Source organism: Drosophila melanogaster, chromosome 3R (genome assembly GCF_000001215.4).
Source record: "Drosophila melanogaster chromosome 3R".
Taxonomy (NCBI): Eukaryota; Metazoa; Arthropoda; class Insecta; order Diptera; family Drosophilidae; genus Drosophila; species Drosophila melanogaster.
Genome location: NT_033777.3, coordinates 6446126 through 6471376, shown reverse-complemented (window position 1 = coordinate 6471376; position 25251 = coordinate 6446126). Strand labels below are relative to the sequence as shown.

General features: G+C 42.7%; 4 protein-coding genes and 1 non-coding gene across 10 annotated transcripts in view, besides 1 other annotated feature; 2 read left to right on the top strand and 3 right to left on the bottom strand.

Moving 5' to 3' along the window:
• Positions 1–360: 360 nt before the first annotated feature.
• Neurochondrin lies at positions 361–2940 on the bottom strand. Its single transcript, NM_141401.2, has one exon. It carries the CDS (start codon positions 2702–2704, stop codon positions 533–535), a length of 2172 nt encoding a protein of 723 aa, NP_649658.1. The 5' UTR covers positions 2705–2940; the 3' UTR covers positions 361–532.
• Positions 2941–10094: 7154 nt separating this feature from the next.
• Positions 10095–10437: a mobile genetic element.
• A 2117-nt stretch (positions 10438–12554) lies between these two features.
• Positions 12555–14289, bottom strand: Zif (Zinc-finger protein). 3 transcript variants are annotated; one of them, NM_001275390.1, is made up of 5 exons: positions 14221–14289; positions 13947–14160; positions 13268–13884; positions 13076–13210; positions 12555–12974 (listed from the first exon to the last, which is right to left on the bottom strand). In NM_001275390.1, exons 2-5 carry the CDS (start codon positions 14088–14090, stop codon positions 12704–12706), a joined length of 1167 nt encoding a protein of 388 aa, NP_001262319.1. In that variant the 5' UTR covers positions 14091–14160; positions 14221–14289; the 3' UTR covers positions 12555–12703. The 3 variants fall into 3 exon arrangements, with proteins under 3 accessions (NP_001262319.1, NP_001189188.1, NP_649657.1); NM_001202259.2 differs by having other exon boundaries at positions 13947–14099; NM_141400.4 differs by having other exon boundaries at positions 13947–14237.
• Positions 14290–14700: 411 nt separating this feature from the next.
• Positions 14701–21433, top strand: CG9727 (uncharacterized protein). Of its 3 annotated transcripts, NM_001275389.1 has the most exons (5): positions 14701–14779; positions 14870–16119; positions 16183–16425; positions 16638–17073; positions 17129–21433. In NM_001275389.1, the coding sequence occupies exons 2-5, from the start codon at positions 15356–15358 to the stop codon at positions 19526–19528; spliced, it is 3843 nt and encodes a 1280-aa protein (NP_001262318.1). In that variant the 5' UTR covers positions 14701–14779; positions 14870–15355; the 3' UTR covers positions 19529–21433. The 3 variants fall into 2 exon arrangements, with proteins under 3 accessions (NP_001262318.1, NP_649656.1, NP_001262317.1); NM_141399.3 differs by lacking the exon at positions 14701–14779 and having other exon boundaries at positions 14904–16119; positions 17129–19824.
• mir-9375 (mir-9375 stem loop) lies at positions 19768–19826 on the top strand. The gene has a single exon (NR_144674.1). It is a non-coding gene; the product is annotated as a mir-9375 precursor RNA (primary transcript).
• Positions 21434–22102: 669 nt separating the features above from the next.
• gpp (grappa) overlaps positions 22103–25251 on the bottom strand; it is a 42420-nt gene continuing 39271 nt past the window's right edge. Inside the window, exon 10 of one of the 2 annotated variants that reach the window (NM_141398.4) lies at positions 22103–24917. Coding sequence is in view for 1 of the 2 variants with exons in the window: in NM_169144.2 (NP_731085.2) it covers positions 23884–24917 (1034 nt within the window). In the remaining variant the exon portion in view is untranslated. The remainder of the gene's footprint in view (positions 24918–25251) is intronic. The other variant, NM_169144.2, reaches the window with a different exon arrangement.

Here is a 25251-nt window from a genome sequence, read left to right as displayed (position 1 = left end):
ATTATTAATTCGCCGCTTCCGTTCCATTCCGATGCGAACAAAAAGTTTAGCTGCATGTTTTTAATTAAATTTCACTTATTATTAGTATTATTTTCGGTCAGCCTTTGCACTCGTCATCGTTGTTTAACGCTAGTGTTTTATTTTCACTCCGCAGCATATCGTATATATACGAATGTGACGTGTTTTGGCCGTACCATATTGCTTTTGTTCGAAAATAAAGCGAACAACAAGAATGAAAACAAGCAAAAGTTTCAACTAATTCCGCTGAGTTGGCCCGAACAAACGAAAACGAGAACGAATGAATGGCAAAACATTTTGATGAGAGAAGCCAAAACTGAAAAACGAAATTTATATCCGGATGTGTTTTTAAAATTGGTTTATTATTTTTTTTTTTATAAATTTAGGTATTTAGTCATTAAAATAGAGCATATAAAATAGAATATAATCCATACAAAATATTTTCCATTTTTCGCTGGCGCACAAATCACACACAAAAAATGCCTCTAGAGAAACAGTGAGTGCCTTGCTTGGCTTAGTCGCCGAAGAGCTTCTTGCCCAGATCCATCATCCTGTGATTGCGGCAGACCCGCAGAGCATCGGCCTTCTTGAGCACGGCCTGGACATCGCCGTTCACGTCCACCAGTTGGGACAGGAAGTCCTCGTACGCGGATTTAACGTTAGCCGGCAGGGTGCCGATCTTGACCTTTTTCAGGGTCTTCACAATGCCCTCTGCCCAGCCGGACTCCAGGGCGAACTCGGAGAGCCATGGCACCAGGGGTAGCACGCCGCACATGGTCTGCATTCCCAGGAACCAGAGCTCCGACAGATCCGACCAGTAGCCCTTGTAGGCAATGGACACCACCAGAGCGGTGGGATCGTTGCTCTCATCGATGTTGTAGGCATCCCAGAGGAAGCGGATGGTGGCCTGGATGTAGCGACAGATGGAGAAGTCATTCTGCTTCACCTTCTTGGACTGCTGCTTAAGCAGTAGAAGGCCCAGCACAGCCAGGTTTCCGTGGATGACCAGGTTATCGGGCGTATCCTTCAGTTCGGGTAGATTCTCCACCACGAACTTCAGCAGATTGGCGAAAGTCGGTCCATCCTCAGCCTTCTTCGGCTCCAAGACGGTGAAGTTCATCAAAATGTTGCAGAGCGCCACTATGGCACTTCTGGCCACCTTCATCTCCGCCTGCTGCTCCGGAGTCGGAACCGGATCGGGCTCATTCATGCGCTTCAAACGCTCAGCGCGCGGTATTGGCGGCCTCTTCCAATGGGCAATGCTGAAGTAGAACTCCAAGGATTCCAGCAGCACTTCATCCTGCTTATGGGTGAAGAGCACTCTCCTGGCCTCCTCCTCCACTGCGAAATGGCAGAGAGCCGGAAGCATGATCCGCAGAACATCGATGGGTGGTTCGCCCTCCCTAGTTCCTGCCCTCCAGGTCTTTAGCTCCTGGAAACTCTCGTTGGCCACCTTGAGCATGAAGGGCAGAAGCTTGTAGATGGCCGGTCTCATGGCCGTTGTCTCCTGGGCTAGCCAGGCGGACAGAACTTTCACGATGGCAAACACAAACTTCTTATCTTTGGGATTAGAGCTTTCCCTGATCTTGTCCTGGCTAACACGGGTCAAAACCGCCAGAACCTGGTTGAAGGCGCCCTTGAGAGCGGTGTAAGTGGTCTGTTTCTCCTTGGGCTCTAGATCCAGCTGATCCGTAGCCATATACTCAATGCAATGCTCCAGAATGGAGAAGCAGCAGGTGAGCAGCTCCGCCTGCTTGAAGGTGGTTTCCAGTTTTTTCTCATCCATTTGCATGCGCACCTCGATAGCTCCCAGTTGGAGGAGCTGCAGGAAGAAAGTCTTCTGCTCGTCCATGAAGGCCCATTGGATGCCCAGCACATGCAAGGTGGTGGCTATTAGATGCAGTGCAGGATCCCTTTGCTTGGGGCCAATCTTGGCCTTCAGAATATCTCCACAGCCCTTGAACAAGCTCTCCGGCCAGATCTGACCCTCCAGAGAATTAATCACAATCTCACGACGGCAGGTAATAAGGATATCAGCCAAGATACGGCAGAGCTCGTACTTTCTCTCCGTGTCATCGGTTTCCATGTCCAAAGCGATCCTCTGGATCAGAGCATGGAAGGCAGTGGGATCCTCGGGCCATGATACCACTCCAAACTGCTTAACAAGCAGCACGATCAGGTGCAAGGCCTCATCGGTCTGGAAACTCTGGGCGGAGTATATCTGCGACATCTTGGGGATGGCTCCGGTGGCCAGAAGGGCCTGCTGGCCTGGCTCATGGCTGGCGATGCTCTTGAGGCAACTATACGCCTCGCTGACCACGATTAGGTTATCCTCGTAGTCCTCGTCATCGGCCTGCTCAACGATTTCCAGGAGCGTGGGTATGGCGTCGATGATGTCCTTATGGGTGGCTAACTCCTCCTCCTGGCAAAAGCACGTGAGGATCGAGAGAGCTACACTCTTGTAAACTAACGGCGGACAATCGTTGGGCAGATCCTTGGACACTAGCAGCTTCTTGAGGAAGGGAAACCCTATGGCCTCGAACAGCAGCTTCTTGCCCGCCGCATTGCAGTCCTTGCCCTTGACCAGCTTGGTGACCATAAAGAGGGCGGCGAATTTTTCAGTGTCGCTCTTCGTGCCCTTCAACAGGCTGGCGCACTTGCGCACGGGCTCCGGCACGTCCGTCATCCTGGTTTCCGTCTCTCCTCCGGGTGTGTATCTCACGGACCGCCTATGAACGGTCTGTATATTTATCCGCTGCTCGGATATATGTGTGCGACGTGGCCTTCTATTAATATCTCCCCACACTTTCACTTGGCTGCAGCTTTCCCGTTGGTTCTTCTCCCGCCGGATACGTTTTCCGCTGATTTTCTTGGCTTCTGGTTCTGTGTCCTCGCTCGTCGACGCACTCTCGCACACTGATCGTCGCCAGCGGAAAACTCGCGAGTGGCTTTCCCAATTTTCCAAAAGCTATGCAGCTGTTGCCGTTCAAACGGGAAAACCTACACACAATTTATTTATACACGGATTCTACACCCTACTACTCAGGCAGGGATCATGGATTGGGGAATGTCTACAAGTCTTGTGACCTAATTGAAGATTGTTTATATAAAATGGTTTGACTGTCCATTAGATAATGATGTTTGTATTTGGTTAAATTTATTACAATTTTCATGGTCAAGTGTGGTGATTTGGGTTTTTAATTAGATTTAGATTTTTATCGATAGTAGTGATCAATTAAAATGAATTCATATTGCTTAGGAAGGGTATTCAATTCTTAGCAAAAGCTTTTTTATGACTTCAGCCTATAGAATTTGAAAATCACTTGAAATCAAACGAATGACCAATGCATTGCTCTTTGTTCTCGGCTTTTCACACCGCTTTTCCACTCTCGCTCATTTTCCTCCCGCATTGCGCTCTTCGGAGCACCGTTGTATATATTTAGAAAATGATTTTCCTTTTTTCCGACTTCTTCGTGTTTACATTTTAGTCAACTGTGAAATGTTCGCTGCCGGCTGCATTTCTTCCAGAATATTTTGAATACGTGTTCGCATTCTCCGCAGCGTATGTGGCCACAAATATCCATTGAAATATATGTATTTATTTCATATATATATATATATATATATGTGTGTATCTGAAATAAATATAGGTGTGTCGGCATCAATGTCCAGACATTTAAATAAACCACTCCGTGGAGCGTGCTACAGCAAACAAAATACACATATTTTTATACGCATAATTTATACATTAACTTAGTTATATAGACACATTGTTTTACGCGTATGTGGATCGAAAATTTGCATATTTAATTTAAGTGCAATGCTTTCTGCTTTTCACTCTGGGGTCAATGAATTTAATTGCACATTGCACTTTGTTTAAAATTAAATTTATTTGTATGACATTAATTTCAAAATATAGTTATTTTTAAATGTACACATGCTGATTTATTGTATATTTATGCCCACCAAATGACACACATTTATGCATCAACGTTAGTCGAATACCAATTATAGTTATAATTAGTCATATACAATCGAAAAATGTATTCATTATTATGAATAATTATATATCTACATGTTTTTGTGCAAAAGAGAAAAACAGCTGTTCTATATACAACTGTTCTTACACTGACAACGTAGCCGAAAAAGACATCATGCGTCTATTTATTCTCACGGCATTTAATTTCCTTAGCAAAATTTTTAGATATTTATTTGCTAATGAGCCATAGAATCTGACAAAATTACGGAATTCTGCTCAATGGCGAGAGAAATCTCTTGACATTTTCCGGTCTCCCCATGCACATACATATAGCCATTAAATCTTTAGCGCGGAAAAGTCGGTTATTCGGGCGCCATTGGTCATAATGCAAATGAAAAACTTTATCCATTCTGGACTATTTACTATCACACAAAATGCAAATTTGTCTGAACCAGGGAAGCCCTGCTTGATTCTAGTTGCCAGAACATGTATGCATATATACATATGTATATATCTACATATATGTATATGTACATATATATTATAGTCCACATATGGATGCGGATGCACCAGCACTCGACCCGCATTGGATCCAAATCGGATCCCATATCGCTGCTGTTTGCCTTTGCTATTATTACATTGGCGGTCCTGCCAGCGACATGGGCCAAGTGGTCGTTGAATGTGGTCTGTTGACCGTTTTTGGGCAAACGCGGCTTAATTGCGTTGCTAGCAATTTCAATAATTGCGTTATAACGAAATTGATTAATTTTTACATTTCACTAATTATGTACCGGCCAAATCCCCGGCCATTGTTATAATAATAATTATAAACGGAAATATGCTGGCCCATCTGCACTCTTGTGTGGATGATTCGATTGCCACACTCCAGTTGCCTACTTCAAGGCGGCGGTGAAAAGACACTTTTAATGTGGAAACAGGGCAGTGAACTACAGTGAAAAGTGTCCCACAAACTGGCAACTTGCTCGGCCACACCACTGCTGGCTTATCTAGCTCGGTACATAACCAGGAAGAGGCAACATCAACATCAATAATTGAAATAAATCGCTTGACAAACGATGCTGGGAACCGGACTGACTGGCAGAGAGCTCACACAAGGTGGACCAAAATCGGAAAGGAGGAAACCAGGACAAAAACGAATACACTCTTATCTTATCACTAATCACGAAACCCAACCAGAAAAGGAAAATGGGAGCCAGCAGTCGATGAGGTTGCCAACTGTACACCCAGGAAAATCTGACCATCTCACGTCTTTTTTACTATCTTTCTGGACTTCTACAGTCTATAAAATATTTAGAATGCTTATAAAAATAATACAAGAACTCAGTACATTATTAGTAATTATTTTAAAATAATATTTGATTCGAAAGTTTGGAATTAAAAAAGGCAAAGGTAGAGCTTTTGCATTACCATAAGCAATTGAATCTATTAAAAAGTATATATAACCCATTCTTAACCCCATTCTTATAATTAAACAGTATGACAATTAGAAGTGTTCTTCACTTAAGGAATTTAGTATTTAGAATCGACTTTAAAACAACAGATTCTATTATAATCCTGGGTTGATTTTCTGTGTTTACGAACAACAGTGATTGACACCAATTTTTCTACAGCTACTCAATCGCACTCTTAATAGTCCTTCCGCTTCCAAATTCGCTTCCTTCTTCACAAATCCTCCTTCTTCTGTGCAAATCGAAGGCTCCGAGCATCGATTTTCGGACCACAATCTAACGTTTGCAGAGCTGTTTCGAAATGTTTTGACAAATGATTTTGTTTATATTTTCCATTTCATCGAAGCCTCCGCTGGCGACACTTCGGTGGCGCCACCTCCCCATCGCCGCATTTATCACCATACCCCAACCCAAAATCCCATAGATAACAATGCTGAAGTTTCGACTTTTAGCTGGCCTAGAGATCATCAACATTGATTTCAACTTTTCGATGGGAATGATTGTCATCATCAGTGTTGCTCCACCCAGGGAAAGTTTATTTGTGGGCGTGGCACTGGTCCAATTTGCAGCCACGAGGCCGCAAAAATAAATTGTCTGTCATTACGAGCTTTAAGTTGGTCAACGAATCATTTTCCTTTCAATGAGCTTGGGTTCAGACGGAGTCCCCATTTAAGTTAACCGAAGTGTTGGCTGACGGAAATTAATCTTCATACCATTCGCTACCATTTTATAAAAGCAAACAGCGCTCATTATACTCTTAACAATTGAACAACTTAAGGCGACGATTGGGTAAATACAAAATAATAATATTGTTCCGATTTATTAATACAAATATTTATTAAATTTATCATTATCAGATTTGAATTCCCAATTTCATGTTAACTATTATGTTAACCTAAATGAATTATTTAAGAAAGGAAGCCTTAGGAAAAAAAAAGAATAGGCGTTAATGGGAAATTGTAATTTTAAGTAATATTAAATAAGTGTGGTTTATGAGGTCATTTTGTGTATATGACACATTTTATTATTAAACAAATAAGGAAAGAACTGATTTTAACAAATGTGCACACTTTATTTTTTTAGGACATTTAAAATATCGAAGTGGAACAACATGTTCAAGAATAAACACTACAAAAAATTACGCTTGTCTTTCCTCGGTGGTATACGTTGCTGGAAAATTTTCTTGGTAGCTAAGAAAATTTAAGACACTTTCGCTTCTGAATTGTCTGCAACCCCATGAGAAGAAATCCACAGCTGTGCCCAAGCACACGGAAGTGAACCACTTCTCCAGCAAGAAATCTGCACCACCCAGAAATGAGTTCAAAATAATCAGTCATACACGTGCACATCGTTGTTCCTCCTGTTTGCAGATTCGATTTCCCCACTTTCGGACCTTTTTTGGCTAAGAGCGTGTCCTGATTGTTTGCGAAGGCTGGCACGTGTCAATTTATATTTAAATTTGAATGCAAAAACCGAATCAGAATTCCAGCGTACTGAATAGAATTAAGTTTCAAACGCCGGCTGAAAACAATCATATTTTCTGAAAAGCATCTGACGGCTGCTAACGGTTTTGGTTTACACAATATTAATGGCTGATTAATGGGAGCGAAAGGCAGCTGCGGAAGGAGCGTAGATTCCTAAAGGATTCAGCACGTAAACCGATTCACTCGGAACGTCTTCGAACAGATTGACATTCGGGCAGAAGGAATCCGAGTCCGTGCACCTGAAGAAACACACTTATTTACGATCGAAACATGAAATTAATAATAATGGTTGGAAGTAATAATAACTGCGTTCTCTTTTGTAGATCACAGTAAATGTGAATTATATTTTTTACATACTTAGATTTATAAGACTAATCTCCAAATAAGTTTTAATTTATAGTGATTTTCTAGGGAATTACACTTTTGACCAAACAAATTTTGAGTGTGATGTGGTGGTGGATCGTCATCCTGGTGAAATTTTGTAATTGCGGCCCCATTGTTCACTGGAGTTGTATTGTGAGCAACAAGAGAAGTAGCAAAAGTGGGCGGGGCTCTATGGGAAATTTGGGGGTCCTGGCTGGAGTCGGCAACAAATTATGCAAATCCCCTTTTGAATGGCTTATCCTTCATGAATTTATATCGAAACGGAGGGCCAATGACGACGCGGCTTTAAGGCCCCGGTCACTGGAACAATAAAAGCTCATTTGTTGCCATTATCATTTCACTAACAAATAACAAATCATCCAGCCAACCGGCCGTTATCCTTGGGGGCAAGGTGGCATTCTTTGGCGGGAGACCCGAAACGTGCTCACCTCAACGGCAGCAGCAGCAGTACGAGTAACAACGGACGGCACGCTGAGGCTGCAGAAACGGCTGCCAATAAATTCTGTTAATAAACCAAAAGTTGTTAATTTAAATGATTTATATCTAAAGAGGAGAAAGCGAGAGAGAGAAAGGAGCCGAGGCGGAAGTGATGAAGCCGGTGGGACAGAAATCCCCTACAGACGCCGGGGCAACGCGCCTGTTATTGCTGAGCCTCAAAAATTCTCGTAATTTGGCATAACCTTTTAGGCAGCGCCACAGGACCAAAGAACCCTATTCGCCACTGCTTGTTTGTTCAGATACACTGAAGAAATCTAATAGTTTATAATACAATAATTACATTACATTCACCGTAACATTAAGTAAAATCCCAAACACCTGCTATAGATGTTTCTCCAAGAAGCTACACATAAACATAAGAAATTCAAGAAAATGTGCATTAAATGTCTGAAAATTAGAAAGCTTAATAATAAGCGAATATAAAGATATCAACTTTTTTCCGTGTACCCCTCCGCACCTCTTAGCATCCTCTGCGGCCGACCGTTCCTGTGCAAGTTTTGCGTGGTCGGGCAATAGGTCAAAGTCGGTGTGCCACTGGATGGCTGGTATGCTGGAGGCATGGAGATTGGGTGGGCTGTCGGTTGCCGGCAGCTTAAACCAATTTACGTGGCCGATGTCTTCATCGGGACCGGGAACGGGACCGGGTCCGCATCCGAATCCGTATCCGTGAGTCGTGCGCCGATTGTCGTGTGTCATGAATTATTGCGCCTCCCGCAAGCGGCACAACTGTGCGTATGCGTAATTTGGCTAAGCGGACTGGACAAGGTCTACTGGGCCACAGTTCCACGCCCCATGACTATGTGCCCCGCCCTTCTCGCTAATAAATTTCACATAGATACGCGAACGTATAGATATTTGGGAAGCTAGAGTTCTTGGGCCGAAAGCGAGTATAATGTATACAGCCATAAACGTAAATATGTACATATGTATATATAAATTTATGCCCTTTTGTTTGCAGTCGAAATTATTTCATTTGTTTGCGTTTATTACGGCCAAATCTCATCCAATGTCGGGCCATGTTTGAAGGAAACATCGTTCGTTTTCCACAGCGTTTACTTTTAATGGTTCGACGGCTTTTTTCGTGGGGATTTTCCACATCTTAACTTTGGCCGAGACCTACAAATATTTGATGCTTCAGAGCGTCAGTTGTTTCGGGCTTTATTGATTGGCGGTGGCGTGCCTGGTTTATGGAGCATCCTTCCTGCCATCCCGACCCCTTTCCTCCAGCTCCTCCCCCCGCCACCGTTGATTGCTGCCCTTGTTTTTGCGTGGCTGTCAAGCGTGTATGTTGCGCTACATTAAAGGGGATTTCTCGGCATTTAAATGGGTTTCTCTTTTCAAAGCCTAGTATTTGTCAGGGGTGCGATTAGAAGTTGAAGCAATTTAAATTGCATTTCGATTTTTTGATCAGCGAATTGTGAAAAGTTCAATTAAAAATGTATTTATTTTCTCAAAAATCCACAACACAGAAAATGAGCATCTAACTCCATTTAATACTATTATTTGTATATACATTATATATATATATTTATTTATTATTTGAGTCTTTTTTAAGCACCAGGACGGGAGTTTTAATACCCTTGCCGAGGGTATTCTGATTCCAGTCAGAAGTTTGCAGTCAGTAATGTAAGGCATTTGGTCCAAGAAAAGTATATACATACATATGTACATGTATGTACTATCTATTGCTTCTATATTCATTCTTCATATTTCTATTCGACTGTTTGCTACCATATAGAGTATATATGTATATTCTTGATCAACAGCAAAGTCGATATAGCCTTGTCCGTTTCAGAGTAAACTTGTTGATACTTTCCCAAAAGTAGTATAGATTGGATAGGACCAATATATTTCTGCAACAGGATTTTCGAAAAGTATATAAAAATGGCCCTTCGTTGTTGTTAGGCATTAAGTGTTATAATTTTAAAGAAACCCGTCATATGATAAGATATAGGAAATATAGAACATTTATTAAAAGTTATATGGACATACTTGTGAAAACTATTTGCCTTAAATAACCCTGCATTCACTGGTGAATCACCGCTAAACAAAAACTTCGAGCGCTAATCCCCACTTAATTTGTATGACAACAATCGATGATTTTGACATTGACATGACCTAGGCAATCATAGATATGAAAAAAATCACATAAACACCGCTAAAAGAGCGAAAATTATCGCTTTTAATCACCGATTTTTAAGCGCACTTTAACGTGTATGCCATCGCTCTATTCTTCGCTTTTTTACCTCTTTTTAATCGGATAAAAATGGCTTCAACTTGCAGCGAAAGCCAATATATATCCACCATACTGCATACTAAAACTTTTAAAATTGTAATAGAATAATTTAAAAATGTAGGATTAAACTTAGGTTTAGTGTTTTGTGTAAAGGGTTTCTTGACAGTCTCAAAAGTGTGTAAACTTGGAATTTGTTGTTTATTTTCTTTATTTAAAATTTTTTTTTTTTATTTATAAGTAAAATAAATATTGTTTAATTATATTTAATAAAGAAATTGCGTTTTATTAATCAAAGAACTCTTAATTTGTACCTTTAAAGTCAAAAATTCAACTTATTTCCCAGTGTGTAAACAGTTTCTTGACAAACTGTACATTTTTTGTCTTTGCATGTTCCGTTTGTTTTTAGAAGAGAGATCGCGCTCGAGAGATTCGGAAGAGCGTCGGCTGTGCAGCCGCTCTGCTGGCGTGGCCGATGATTTTACGATGTTTTTTTCGTAGCGATTAAATGGAACTTCTGGGTAATTACAGCTAATCTTCAAATCGAATATATTTCATTGTGTAATTTACCAATGGAATAAAACGATGTCGCCTTCTCACCTCCATCCTCGTTCTTTGGCGGATGCTTCGACTATGAGCAACTAATTTCCTCGGATGAGGCAACCGCAAATGGAAGAGCATCCTGTTGCACATGCATTAACCATGGCATCACGACATTATGCTAACTTACACACACACTCAGTGCTGCACCGCATACGAGAATGTCCATACATATGTACATACATACTATGCACATATACAGGCACAGGGAGCTCATCAAGTCTTCCGGTTTGTCGAGGATGTTCACATTGTTTATGCTCCGGAATAAATGAATATAAAGCATTTAGTTTACAGCTGCCATTTGACAAGCACTGCCCCAGTTTTGAACGAGTGGGCTGAATGGGGCTGGAATTGGGTGTTCTTGGTTTTGCATCTTCTTTAAATAAAATACATGAATTATGCAGAATTTTCGATGGGAGCGGGCGAAAGTGACTGTGGAAAAGGGACGAGTCGCTCCGAGACGAAATCCCAACTTCCTCCTTAGCCACTTGGCATTGACACAAAAACTGGAAAACCAAATTATACAATTTAAAAACATACTGTCATTTTGTACTTCTTATGAATTGTTATCTTATCTCTGTGATTTTTTTGGAATCAGGCATAACTCTTTGGCAAAGTATGCTTTTGAAATGCTTACAATAGTTTGTCAACCGGTCAGGCAGTTTCTTAAATTATTTGTTAATACTTTTGCTTTTACTTAAGCCTTAGCTTAACGCACAAAGTTCTTCGACTTTTCACCTGCTTCGTAAGCAAGAAGTCGTTGGGATTTTCCAACGCGGAATTTGCAATTCAGCTCGTAAACTTGCTGATTTGTTTGCCACAAAAAAGGTGGCGGGACTTGCGTGATGAGTCAAGTCCCGACTTTCCCACTCGATTTCCACAAATGCAAAGTCAGGGCCAGGTCAAGGACGGAGGTGAGCTCCTGAAAAGGGTTTTTTTTTTTTTTGGCTGGTGCGGGGGAAATAAATTTGCAATTGATAGCCTGGACTGGCTCGTAATCAGTTTAAAAGGGCCGAATCTCAATTTGGCAATTGAGTTTGGATGGCTGCGGCTGTGGCTCGACGTTCACACCCATAATCCAATCGTTTGAAGCGCTTTTATGGATTCGACATGTCAAATCGCGTGCAAATTTGTTAGAATTGGTTTTCCCAAGCTTCCACATTCCGCAATCTCGCCACTAGGAAAAATATCATAGCAGCTTCAAAAGGAAAAATATTGGATACCATTTTGAATTTTAGAAATTTGTCATGATTATAAATATCACAGAAAATAAGTTTTAAACTCCTTTTCTAAACCAAATTTTGGAATAAATAATATGACTAGCGCCTTGGTTACCTATTTTGAATTATTGTACCCAGCTTTGCTTGCAGTGTATCACCACCCGTAATCAAATACAAAGCCCCAGGGGCCGAAAGGCTTTACCAGTCCATAAGAACATTTTTTGTTTCCGCTAAAATGATGATATGATACACGGGGGAGTTCAAAAAAGGAGACAAGCGGCCAATGAAAAAAAAAAACGCATTCAAGTCATGTAATTTCGGAACTTCCTTTGATATTGTACATTTGTTGGTGCTTTGCATGCGCTAGGTGCAAATTGGGTTTTTTCCAATTTCATTTTATATACCCACGGCGTCATGAAGCCACCCATATTTATTGCATAATTTTCAGCATAGCTTCCCGCGCACACACATTGCGAACATTGATTGTGGAAATAACTACGGCCAGTTGTGACTTTTACCAACTAGCGTACAACTAGATTGCCAGATTTTCTCGGGCGTGTTACATTTCAAATTGTATTGTATTGTATTGTATGTATTCAAATTATCAAATAAATTAATTTTATGAACCAAATTCCACATGCTGCTAAAACATCACATACGTTTGATATTCTATTTTTAACAAAAATAACCTTTATTTACGTATGAAGTTCATTCTTACAACTATGAATACGCTATCCGTTAGCGTTTAAGCTAGTATTACTGATTATAAGGGATTATATCTGGAAATAAGACAGTATACTCTACTGAATTTGATTGCGTCAGTGAGCTTGAATTCGGATCTCGTTCCCGCCCCCCTGCTCGGCCACCATTTCCACCTTCATGCTCTCGGCCAGCATTACGGCGTTCTGGTGCAGTTTGGTCTCCTCGTGCTGGCGCATGTGATGCAGCAGACGGAAGTCCTTGTTGCAATAATCGCAGCGGTACAGTTTGATGTCCGAGTGGATGAGCTCGTGCTTGGTCAGGGAGTGAGCGTAGGCAAACGCTTTGTCGCACACCTTGCACACGTAGGGCTTGATGCCACGGTGAACACTGATCGGAAAAAGAAAAGTTAGTTATCTCTGTCCCGAACTAGGAATATATTTAAATGGCCCATTTTGAGGCCTCTCCGTGAGAATAACATTTCTACTCACTTTTCATGAGACTTGAGAACACTTTCGTAGAAGAATTGACGACTGCAGAAGCTGCACTTATAGGGTTTGCTGCCCGTGTGGGAGTACATGTGCTTCCTCAGTTGCTCGCGCACCTGGAACTTGGCATCGCATAGTCTGTGAAGGCGGGATTAGGGTTATCGCTTTAATATGAAATTTACCGACTCGACTTACTCGCATGCATATTGGCAGATGCCGTCATGGCGTCTGCGATGCTCCATCATCCGGCCGCGCTTTTCGTAAAAGTTTCCGCAGACGTCGCAGATATAGCCACCCTTCTCAGTGCCGTCCGATGTTGTTAGGGAGTTTAATCCGCGACGAACCCGGCCGCGCCGCGCCTTCAGGCTTGCCTTGGCCGCCTCCTGCAGCGCCAACTGCTGCGATGGTGTCTCTTCGTACTGCTTCTCAGACTCCAGGACGATCTCGGTCTGATCGGAGTTCATCTCGATGGTGTAGTTGTCCTCCAAGTACTCGATGGTGTCGCCAATGCACTCCTGCTGATCGCTGGTGTCCACTTCCAAGTACTCCTCGTGCCCCTTTTCTTCCTGGTGCTCCTCTTCCCCGGTGGTGGTCTCCTCCAGGATGTACATCTCCTCGTCGCATTGCTGCTGCGAGCCGTCCTCCTCCTTGATCATCATCACATCTGATTCGTCCAGCAAGCCCAGTTCCCGGCAGTACTCCTCAATCTCCATCTGCTTGCGCAGCGCCTTCTCGCGAAACTGGTAGGCCATGTTGAGTTCGACCTTGCAGGACTTGCAGATGCCATCGGGTATGTGTTCTCTGTCGTTCAGCTGCATGAGGGATGGATGGATGAATGGTCAGTTCGCATTGCCAGCTCTAGCGATTCACTTACATTGCTGTATGAGACTCCCAAAAGTTGAATCAACATCTCGTTCGGCGATTCCTCGCCTTCCTCGCGGATCTCGTCTAGGCGCTGCAGTCGCTCACTCTGCGCCAGGCAGACCCGGCACGTCTGTGGGGTAAGCTCGACGCGCATTCTGGAATCCTGCTCGAAATTTAATTTAAAGAACCGCTCGCGTAGTATTGTAGTGTTAAAATTTGTGTTGCTAAAGTGTTGTGTAAAGCGACTGAAAAAAGAAACGAAAAGACATCGCCATTTTCCTTACCAGGGCTGCATAGCATCGGCGAACACGATGTGGTTCATTTTGCTGGTTCCGGGAAGCGGATTTTTGGTTAAATATCTGATAAACATGTTTGCTGCTTGTGACAATACATTGGAAATATTTGTTCCTTTAACCATGGCTAAACGATATGATATGATAACTGAAAGTATTCCCCAGTGTGCCTATAAACACAAACAACTTGTAAAATGAGAAAGAAAATATTAATACTTCAAATATTCAAATATTATGAAAACAATTATATATATATTTATATATTTCTTTCATATTTACGTATATTTAGATAGAGTAAAGAATTCAATCATAAAAATACCAACGTCTTACATTAAATATTATTTAAAAAAAGGCCTAATGCGCTTAAATTTGCCTTATCAATAGAAAATATTATGTCCAATACTGACAATACATCTCACCAAAGATTTAATTTAGCTAGGAACCAGTTCTCTATGGCTCATTTTTTTGACCAGTGGCGATAACGATGACAGCAAGATCACTAAAAGACTAGCGTTGCATGTTTATCATATACAAGCTAACATTGCGTAAGGTGAATCTGCAAATTATATACAAATTATTAGTAATTTACTCATTTATTTATGCGAAATCGCAAATACAACACCGTGTTTACATCCGAAAGCTCTGGCAAAAAAAGCACATTTCTTAATGCAGCCGTCTGGCAACGCCACATATTTTTCGAGACGCAGAACGCAAGATATTTTCTTATCTCTCGTTAAAAAATGGATTATTTCGGTTCAATCGGTGCGTATCTGGGAAAATCGCATGCTCGTTGGCAGTAAAGAACGCCACGCACTTTCACGTCCCACGCCCAGCGCACTCCCGCCTGACGGGAAAATGGGAAAGCAACTATATCTGGCATCCGTATCTTCGTCCGTCGCAGCCGTCAAAATGTTCGTCGCGCCAGTTATCGACTCGGCAATCTCCATCTCCTAAGGCACACACACACTCAATAGAACGCAGTCCAGCACTCACACAGGCAGCCACCTACGTAACCTGGCAGCGGAAGCGCCCTTAATCTTGGCCAGAAACCACAGCAGGCAGAAAACAACGAGGGAGCAGCAGCAGGCGGAGGGAAACGGAGGCGCCGCTAGCACTAGCACCTAACATGTCCGAGAAGCACGGCCAGCTGGGTGCGCAGTGGACGAAATCAGCGGCGCCAGCAGCAACAACAGCACCAGTCTCCAATTCCATTCCCATACCTCAACCGATCCCTGTGGCACTACCCCTCCAGAAACCCAACGCCAATCCCTATGGGAACTGCAGCCTACAGCCCGCGGATATAGTCTACAGCGCAACCAGATTTCAAGGACCTGCTATCCATGCAAAGGGCTCTCCTTTGACCATTACGCCCGTGGGCCCTGTCGGCGGAGCACCTGCCTCTGCCCAGATCTCGCCCACGAGTCACACCCATGTACCTGTACCTGTAGCCACGCCCAGCGGCTTTGTGCCGCCTCCGTTTTCCAATGCCACCAGCGCCAGTGGAGGTGTCTCCACTTCCGTACTTACTCCGAATCCCTTTGCCACGGCGAGTGCAAATGCTGCTGGCCTGGCCTTTGCCAATGCCTTCAGCTTTAGCACAGCCCAGCAACTGGGTCTGGGCAAGATCATGCACGCTATGGGCGGAGCTACTGCGGGAGTGCCATCGGCGCCAGTACCAGTCACCACGACTCCAGCGACAGCTGCTCCTTCGACCCCAACAATAGCTGGTCCACGGCATCCGAACGAGGGCGTTCCAGCGGCCAGTGGAGTGATAAACTCCACCATTGCTGAAAACGTAATGAATGCTTTGAGCAACTCCAACTCAGCGGGATCAGTTCCCAGTGAGGAGAAGATGAGAAGGGTGCTGCAGGTGATTGAGACCAGCTTGGAGTAAGTGTTGTTTGAAGAATCCTATGTTTATCCTTGCTAATTTGTGTGCGTCTTCCCGTTCAGCGACAATGCGAAGCTGCAGATTTCACAGATTCTAGAGCGTGTCTCGGGACTAAAGCCCATTGAGAAGCTATTCCTCTATCTTCGTTTGCCTGGCGAATGCGCAGACACCGATCCGTTGAGGCAGCCACAAAATCCACTAGGAACGCGCTCGGAGATTAACCATACCATTAATTGGGTGCGTTCCCATCTGGAGCACGATGCACAGGTCTCCATACCAAAACAGGATGTGTACAATGATTACATGTGAGTTCTTTTCATTCTTATTCAAAGCATTATTGAAACTAAGACGGTAACAGTGAAAATGTATTTCATTCATTTTTCGCTTGAGAAGTCTAAATATGTATTGTATATACAAAAATGCTGCAAATCAGTTGAATAATCATACTATTACTAGCATTTTTTTTTTAGCATAGCCCTAAAATTAATAATTGGTTTATTTCACCATTCATTTATAGAGCTTATTGCGAACGCCTCAGCATCAAACCTCTGTCCACAGCAGACTTCGGCAAGGTGATGAAGCAGGTATTTCCGGGCGTTCGTCCTCGGAGATTAGGGACGCGTGGAAACTCTCGCTATTGTTATGCGGCAATGCGGAAAACCACCAAGCTGACGCCCCCGCAACTGCCGCAGCTGTGCAAGACGGAGCAGATCGTAGCGGGTGATTCCAATTCGGACCCGAGTCAGCTAACTAGTGCCTCCAGTTTGGGTGGCTTACCATCGACAGGAGGTGACTCTGAGTGCTGGGATGTGGTGCGCAGTTGGGCAGAAAAATTGCTAAACACTAAGCTAGAGAGCGTTGCGGATCTAAGCTCCCGTATCAAGAGCAACAATGCAACAGTTTCTACAAAAAAATACACTCCTCGGGAGCCCAAGGAAAAGCGAGTTTTAGCAGTAAGTATTAAAATATTCCCTAATTAGAGAGTCCTAATGCAGTATTCTTTAACAGGACATTGGACCTTTGAAAAAGCGGCGCAAAAAGAAACGCAAGGGATCCACGTCCTCGGAGTCCAGCTGCAATCAATTGGTAACTGGCCAAGACGCGGGTAGCAGCCAGGAGGCCAGCGACGAACAGATACTGAAGATCAAGCAGGAGATCATCGACTCACCCATTCATCCCCAGCAGCCTCCAATAGGTTATCTACAGCAGGTAACGCCCATGAACCTAGCCACAGATCAGCGAAGCAGTAGCGCTGTCCGCAACCTCACGCCCAAAATCCTGGAGATGGGCTCGCCGGCCGTAGTACTCACCCAGCAGGAGGTATCCCCCACGGGCATCGTCATAAAAGATGAGGTGGAGGACTACACCTCTAATATTTTCTGCAAGAAGGTTTTGAAGGCGCAGCAGACAAAGGGATTCTGGGCGAATTCTCCAAGCAGTGGGACAACGAGCGGTGTTGGTTTACTGGTTCCACCTACGATCACTACAACCTCGGCCACACCGCCACCGCCAAACTCTGAGACATCCCCGGTTCCGGGACCTGGACTTTCCATGGGCCCACCCTCACAGATGATGAGCACCAGTTCGGTGAGTCCGTCGAGCACTGTGGACACCACACCTAAAGTGGCCTCCCGAAACCAAATGATGATTCTGAGAGCCAAGCGTTTGATGGCAGCGGAAAATGCCGCTTTGGCAGCCGCCGAAGACTCTGGATTGCCTGAGAATCTGGGACTGCCCAGGGAGCGAGTGATAAGCATCTGTAACATGGACAAGCATGAGCTGGATGACTACTTTCTACCAGGCGAGGACGAGGAGAACTCCGAGGAGCCCGACAACGAGCTGCTCCAATATTTTCAGATGGGAGACGCTGAGGAAAAACAACTGAATTCCTTGGATGCTGCCGAACAGAACAAGAATCCACAAGAGCCACCGACGATGGGCTCTGCACCGGAGGCGATGCCCGCCCCCGGACGCGGAGCAGCAGTCGTCGCCGCTGCAGCAGCGATGCTGGCGCCGGTGCCGGCACCTTCGATGTTGCCCGCACAGGCAGGAGTGGGTTCTGCCTCAGCGTCTCTGGCCCTAATGTCAAAAAAGCATCAACAGCAGAACCAGCATCAGAACCTGCAATTGCAGCGTTCCAAGCAGCTGCCGCTTATCAGTAACAACAAGAGAAAGATCAGCCTCAGCAACGCCTCCAGCAATGGTAGCAACAAGAACTGCATTTTCCTACCAATTTCACCAAACACCAATGGATCAGTGACTACACCAACAGCCACAGGGTCGTCGAATCCCAGTCAAAATTGCTTCGCTAGTCCCGGGTTGACTCGGATGAAGCAAAGACCCAACTTGTTGAGCAAGCAGCAATCACTTGACTGCGACAACCGGGATCCCATGATAGGGGCTCATCGCAAGGGTCGAGGATATGTGTACAGCTACCCTACAAGCACGTCTGCCTCCGCACCACCGAGTCCATCGATTCTTCCCCAATGGATGTGTAGAAACTGGTCGCTAGGAGGCGGCAATATATCCAGCTTTGCAGACAGCAGCCACAGTGCTGATCCGCTGGTCAATCAGAACTCAATGGACCTGGAGACAAGTCTGGCGCTCACGGGAGAAAATGAGTTAGATACATCGGAGATGCAGCGCTCACAATCGGTGCCGTTGTCACAATTGCAACGGAGAGGCAGCCAACAATCGCCAAGCTTGAACTTCTACTCGGAGAACAGCAACAGTCAGCAGTCTGCGCCTCTAAAAGAAACAGGATTACTGTACGAGGAAGTGGAAGTAGACTCGCTTCTCTCAGCGAATTTCACCAGAAAGTTTAACAGCATAACCCAGCAAACAGCAACAACCTGCAGCTCCTCGGCGGGCTCATCTTCCGGGTACAGTAGTGGCGGCTCTGCGGGAATTGTTTCGCGATCAGTGCCCTCAACTCCACTGCCACATCAACAGCAAAATAGCCTCACATCGTTGAATGGAGGCGGTGGTGCAGCGTCCAGCGGAGGAGGTGTCATGGGAATCGGAAATGGGGGCAACTGTGGCGTCGGAAATGGTTTCTTCACCATCTCTGACTCGTTTAATTGGGAAGGATCTACGTCCAATAACAGTCAGTTGGGTTACGCACACTCCTACAGTGCCCGCAATTCACTAGACATATCCAAGTCTATGCCAACGACGCCCATTGCAACTCAACGTTTCCGATACAGTCCGGCGGAGGTGCACCGCGATTTCCTCATAAATGGCAACACCATCGATAGCTTACCGTCATCTGCCTTTGCAGGAGGAGTTGTTCCGACCGATCCTACGCTGGCACTCAGCACGGACACCCTCATCGACGACAGTGCCCCGAGCAGTGCAGATGTGGTTGAGGCCATGATTGGTGTCACAGGCATACTCGACGATTTTTAGAATTTGCATGAAGAGAAAGCCCAGGGGGAGATCGAAATATCAGAGCAGCAGGAGCCGGATGCGGTGGAGGAGAACGAGGTTCAGTCAGCTGCAAAAGAGGATGCCAATGTGGTGGCCTGTCTGCTCCAGCATGTGGACCAATTGTAAATCCCACTATCATCCGCCTACTGCCGTATTGATGTCTCGTTTGATTAGTTTGTGTGTTATATATTAAGTAGTCCTTTATTATTGTTCCTGTTCCGAGTATATGGAATTTCTGTTTTGCCTAGTATGAACCGAAACTCGATATAATTCAGAAACTGGTTCATAAGCCTCTTGACGTCCCCCGCACATGAGCTTTCTCTTCGTGCCACGCGCTAGCTAAGAAACCCTCAACAAAATCCAATCTTCCCTCTGTTTAAACTAATCAACAGCTTAACTGTGCCTCTTATTGGTTTCAAAAGTGTCCAACATCATTAGAGGTGTGAGCTTGAGCCGACTTCTTTAATCTAACGTTACCCTCAGGCCTTGTTGTATGTATGCAATTGGCATATTGTTATAATTACTAAACAATAACATTAACACGCTGATGACGATGGTGGGGCAGCCAGTCCGTTGCTGCCCCTGCTGTATGTAGTGCATAGTTTTATTGTTGAACAACATTACAAATGAAACGAACTTAAAGTCTGAATGAAGGAAACGTGTGCAGCGGTTTTAAAAACGAAACAAATTTACAAAATGTATCTGTAAACGAATGTACATCTAGAACTATAGAACCAAACCTCGGCGCTCGACGAGTTTGTCTTCCTGCGATCCTCGGTTGTACATATATAAGTATATATATCTATATATTTCTAGAGGGATTTCCACATGGATTTTAAAGTGGATCGCAGGGAGCTAGACTCAGTTCAAAATTGTCAAATTTAAATGTGTGTTTGTATGGTGTTGTAAGGTATCGAGAATAACGAGCTTCGTCAATTGTTCATCGACTGGTTGGGCTCCTAGGTGTAGTCCTTTGATTTTTCTTATCCAACTCCGATCGACATATTCTATTTGTTACACTATATCTTTATCTGTCAATCTTGAAAACATTTAATTCTTCTATTAGTTGTAAGTGTTTGTTTGTTATAACTGTTTACTGTATTTGTTTAATTCGCGTTGGTCGGTCCGATCTGCGCTTAGTACTTTAGTTGTCCTGTAAATGAATTTCGCACATGTGTAATTCGAGTCTTCTAATGCCTAAATTTCTTGTTGAAATGTCGTTTCTTGTGCCCAGTTTACTAAAGTCTTTATTTTCGTTTTAGCGCTTTGAACAAAGTTTAGCCTTAAATCTTCTTATTCATAATTCACATTGCAAATGAATGTTAATTTGTTTGTAAAACAAAGTAAAACATTACCGCTAAGCTATTTTTGTTTTTTTAAAACATGATTCCGCTTCTGTGACCAGATGTTTTTAAAAATGTAAAGAAAATAAATCATAAATGTGCCTCAGGCTTTATTGTAAAACAATTATATACCACAACAAAAATATAGATACAACCATACAAAGATGCATTAAAAATAAAAAGATAGCTACGTATACACACTTAAATAGATTATTAGAACGTTATACGAGTATAATTAAATATACACTCATTTACAAAAGGCAAGGATAGGGAATCAAATAAATTCGTTAGAACCTCAGATTAAACAATAAATGCATATTTATAGTCAACAGGAATACCAATACACAATAACCAGAACAGCACCCAGCCTAAAATAAACATTGTCAGCTGAATTCTAAAACTAAAAGCAAAACTTTTAACGATTATTTATTTTTAAGCAGCGCCACCTACCCCGCATACCGCTTTGAACAACAACCAACAATATACGAGTAACAATAGCAATAGTCCTAAGGTAAATAAGTAAAACATATTGTCACCGGGAACACTTTAGAGGAGATATATGCAATTATACAGAAACAATGCATTCAAGTTAAACGAACCAAAACTGTACTTTTTTATAAGATATTTGAATGACATAAAATACAGATAACAGAAACGAAAATGAGAGTATTTATTGGCTTGGAAAAATGTCTTGTTTTTTTTTTTTAGCTGTAAGGATATGGATATTCATTCTATAACCAAACACATTCATTGTTGCAACTCACAAGCTTGAAATTATTTCGAATTTAAAAGATACCAGGACGACATGCAGAAGGATTAAAATGAAATGTTTGGAATTTAAAAGTAAATTTATACAAAATATAATACTAAAATAGTATAAGGTGCGGCTTTTTATACCAGTTACTTGAATTATCTTTTGAACGGATTTCAAAAAATGAAGTCTCATCTGAGGCGAATTTTCTAGATTTTTTTACCCGATGCTCGCAGAGTAAAAAGGTACAAGTATTTATCAGCTAGAAGGAAAAGTTTCTAAATCTTATTGATCAAAACCACAAGGCGAGTTGATCTGTCCATATCCGTCCGCTTTTCCGTCCGTTTGTCGGTCCGTATGAACGTCGATCTATTGGCAACTATTAAGCCTTTTTTATCTTCGAGTCCGACCCACATAGCATACACCAGGATATTCGTTAATTATATGTTAATATTTTTTATTAAACGTTTAGGTTTAAAATAATAATATGCAATTAATATTTGTTAAATATACATAATAATACCTTTAATTGTAATATGCGTGTGTGTGCTCACTTAATGTTTTCCACTGTTTCTTCTCCATTCGAGAGTTTTACTGTTACGTTCTTTCTTTGCCGGTTTATACATTTTACATGTAAATTTAACTATTTAAGATTATATTATTTTATATGCATTTTACATGTTATTTATTTACTTGCTCAATAGCGCCACAATAATATTTCATTTCCTACAACTTTTGTTGGGATCAGTATAATAATTTACGTATAAAAATCATTTTGCGCCTTGATGTACAAACTTCTGTCTTGACTGTATGTAGGTATTATTTTATTTACTCTTTTATTATTCATATATATTACACTACGCTAATAGCACATTTGAAATTCCCTTTATTCGCTATAAGTACTGTTAATCATATAAGTTTTATAGTTCTTTATGTTTTGCTAAATATTTGTGGGTTATGCTTGTTTATTAAATGCTTGTAAATCATTTATTTCTCTGTTTACGGCTTAATTGGTTTCCTGATATTTTTAGCTCCCACACTGCTTGCTCGTATATAATATATATGTATGTATATATCTTGTATATGCCTGCTATAATATAATATAATTTATAAAATTGTTGTTTATCTCGCTGAGGTGGAAAATTCTTTAATTTATAAGGTTACTTGTCGTTCTGCTTTTGCTGCTGTTGCGGTTGCGAATGCATGTTGCATGTTGCATGTTGGTTGTATACGTTACTAATTCCACTACTTCAGTTTAGTTTTATTGTATTGCGATTATTATTTAAAGTATTTGTATATCCACTGCTTGCTACTTGAACACCCCAGTACATCGAATACCTATCTTTCTACACGCGAGCTGAAATATAAAAAAATTAAAAGTAATAAAAACGCCTAAAAACTTTCTAAAGATAACTTTAAATTGCTTGTGCCAAACTTGGATATACTTTCTGTATCGTAAACGTGCTGCTCAAAAATGTAAATACATCGCTAAGTCACTTAGCGCAAAGTAAATATTTGCTACACTGACTTTTTATTATCCTTATGTACATTTTATTAATGGAAGCAACTTCCCTTCAATCTATCTCGTCGTCTCAAAAACTGGAAAGGGTTTGGAATTTTAGGGTTGGTCCCAATTCAATCTCGCGAAACTCGAACAGCATTTTTGTTTTACTTTTCTAGAACAAAACCAAGCGAACAAGAAGAAATAATGAACACAAAACTAAATCGGTGTAATTAGTTTACAATTTTATTTTGAAATAATAAAGACAAAACATTCAACTTATGGACAAACGTAATTAAACAATAGTTCAAATTAAATACATAATCATAGTAATTGGTAATCGGTACAAAGAAATCAGTAACATTGTTCATCAGCGCAGTTGCGTTTTTCCGGTTCAACGTTATAAAGTATTACGAAAAACGTCCCTAGACTAATTAGAATTATTAATGAAATAAAAACACACTGGTGAAAGGGGAGCTGTTGGATAGTAATTATCAAATAAAACAAGGCAATTGGAGAGCTGGGCCTTACAATAAGTTAGCTAGTCATACACAATTCATTTAGTTAAAATTACAAAAAATCTTTTATCAAATACATTACAATTCCGAGGATCCGGGATCCGATCCGTCTGGACCCATTTACAAATAATCTGGCTAAAAGCATGAAAGCTTTGCATACTTTTCTGGATTTCTCTCTGTCACGCTCCATTCAGCAAATTGAACTAAATTAGTTTACTAAATTAATTACTCGTTGTGGTGGCTGAGTTGTTGTTAATGTTCATGTTGTTACTGGCGGCCAGCAGCTCGCCCGTTTGGCTCCGACTGTCCATTGACCAGTCCCAGTCCTTGCCCTTTGGCCGAAATTTGGATGACTTGTGATGGTGCTGCTGCTGATGGTTTAAGCCCGTGTGGTGCGGTGAAGACTTTTCCTTGGGTGACTTTCCCGATTTTCCCAAGAGCGGTGCAGGTGCTCCGCCCACAGTATTGGGAGCATCCAAGTTAAGTGGCCCATTGCCCGCTGCATCTGCTGCCGTCGGCGGTGCACTGGAGTTGGAGTAGGCCAGCAGTTCATCACAGTCGTACTCCCAGTTTCTTTCGCAGAACTTCTTTTTGTAGTGCTTTTCCGAACTGGTCTTGGACTTGCGCTGGTACTTCAGAGGTATACCACCTAAGTCCCCGGACACGGGTGGTCCACTGGCCAGTGGTGGAGTGGCCACACTGGCTGCACTGGGACTGGGAGTTCTGGGCAATCCAACGTCCGAGAGTGGCGGCGACTCGATGGCACTGGGATCCACTGGCGACACGGTCTTAAGGGAGCTACCAGCATGCAGCGAGGAGGATGCCGAGGATTTCATGCTACTGTCGCTCATGTGATCGGAAAGATGGTGCTGCTGCTGTTGGTGCTGCGCCTGCAACTGTTGCTGTTGCTGATGTGGGTGGCTGCCTCCGCTGCCGCCAATGCCAATGTTGTTGTGCTGGGCATGATGGTTGTAGAGGCTGTTGCAGCTACTACCACCGCTTCCTATGGGCAGCTCCAGCTGCGAGGAGCTGGACGAGGTGGACAAAAATGTGCGCACTGCATCTGAGTTGCTGCTGCTGTGCGTAATGCCCGAGTCCGGAGACGTGTTGCAACTAATCGAGGCCGGCACGGTATCGCCATCGATGCTTCGCCTGGTCTTATCCAATTCAGTGCTGGCGAAGGCCACGAGGCGGTCGAAACCAGAGCTGACTCGATGCTGCCAGTGGGTCTCATCATCAGCGGCAATAACATCGTCTGTGAAGAATTAGGATAAAATATTAGTTTTATCTCGCTAACGCGACCAATACTAGTGCGATTTTTAGATTTCGTTTGGGTGATGGTGATATTGTGAGTTTGAGTGGATATTTGGAAAAGTCAATTGGAAAGGGTGATAACGATACACTGGCGATAACGCGTGTTGTCCTAAGCTTTTTTCATATTTCATTATCTTTTTGGTACAGCTGCATTGCGCGTTGCGTGCAGGAGGGTATGTTCTTGTGTTCATTTGTATTAATGGGTGTTTTTGTGTTTTATTTGTTTAGTGTGGTGATTGAATGTTGAAACAAAGGAGTTACGTAATGAAAGTAAA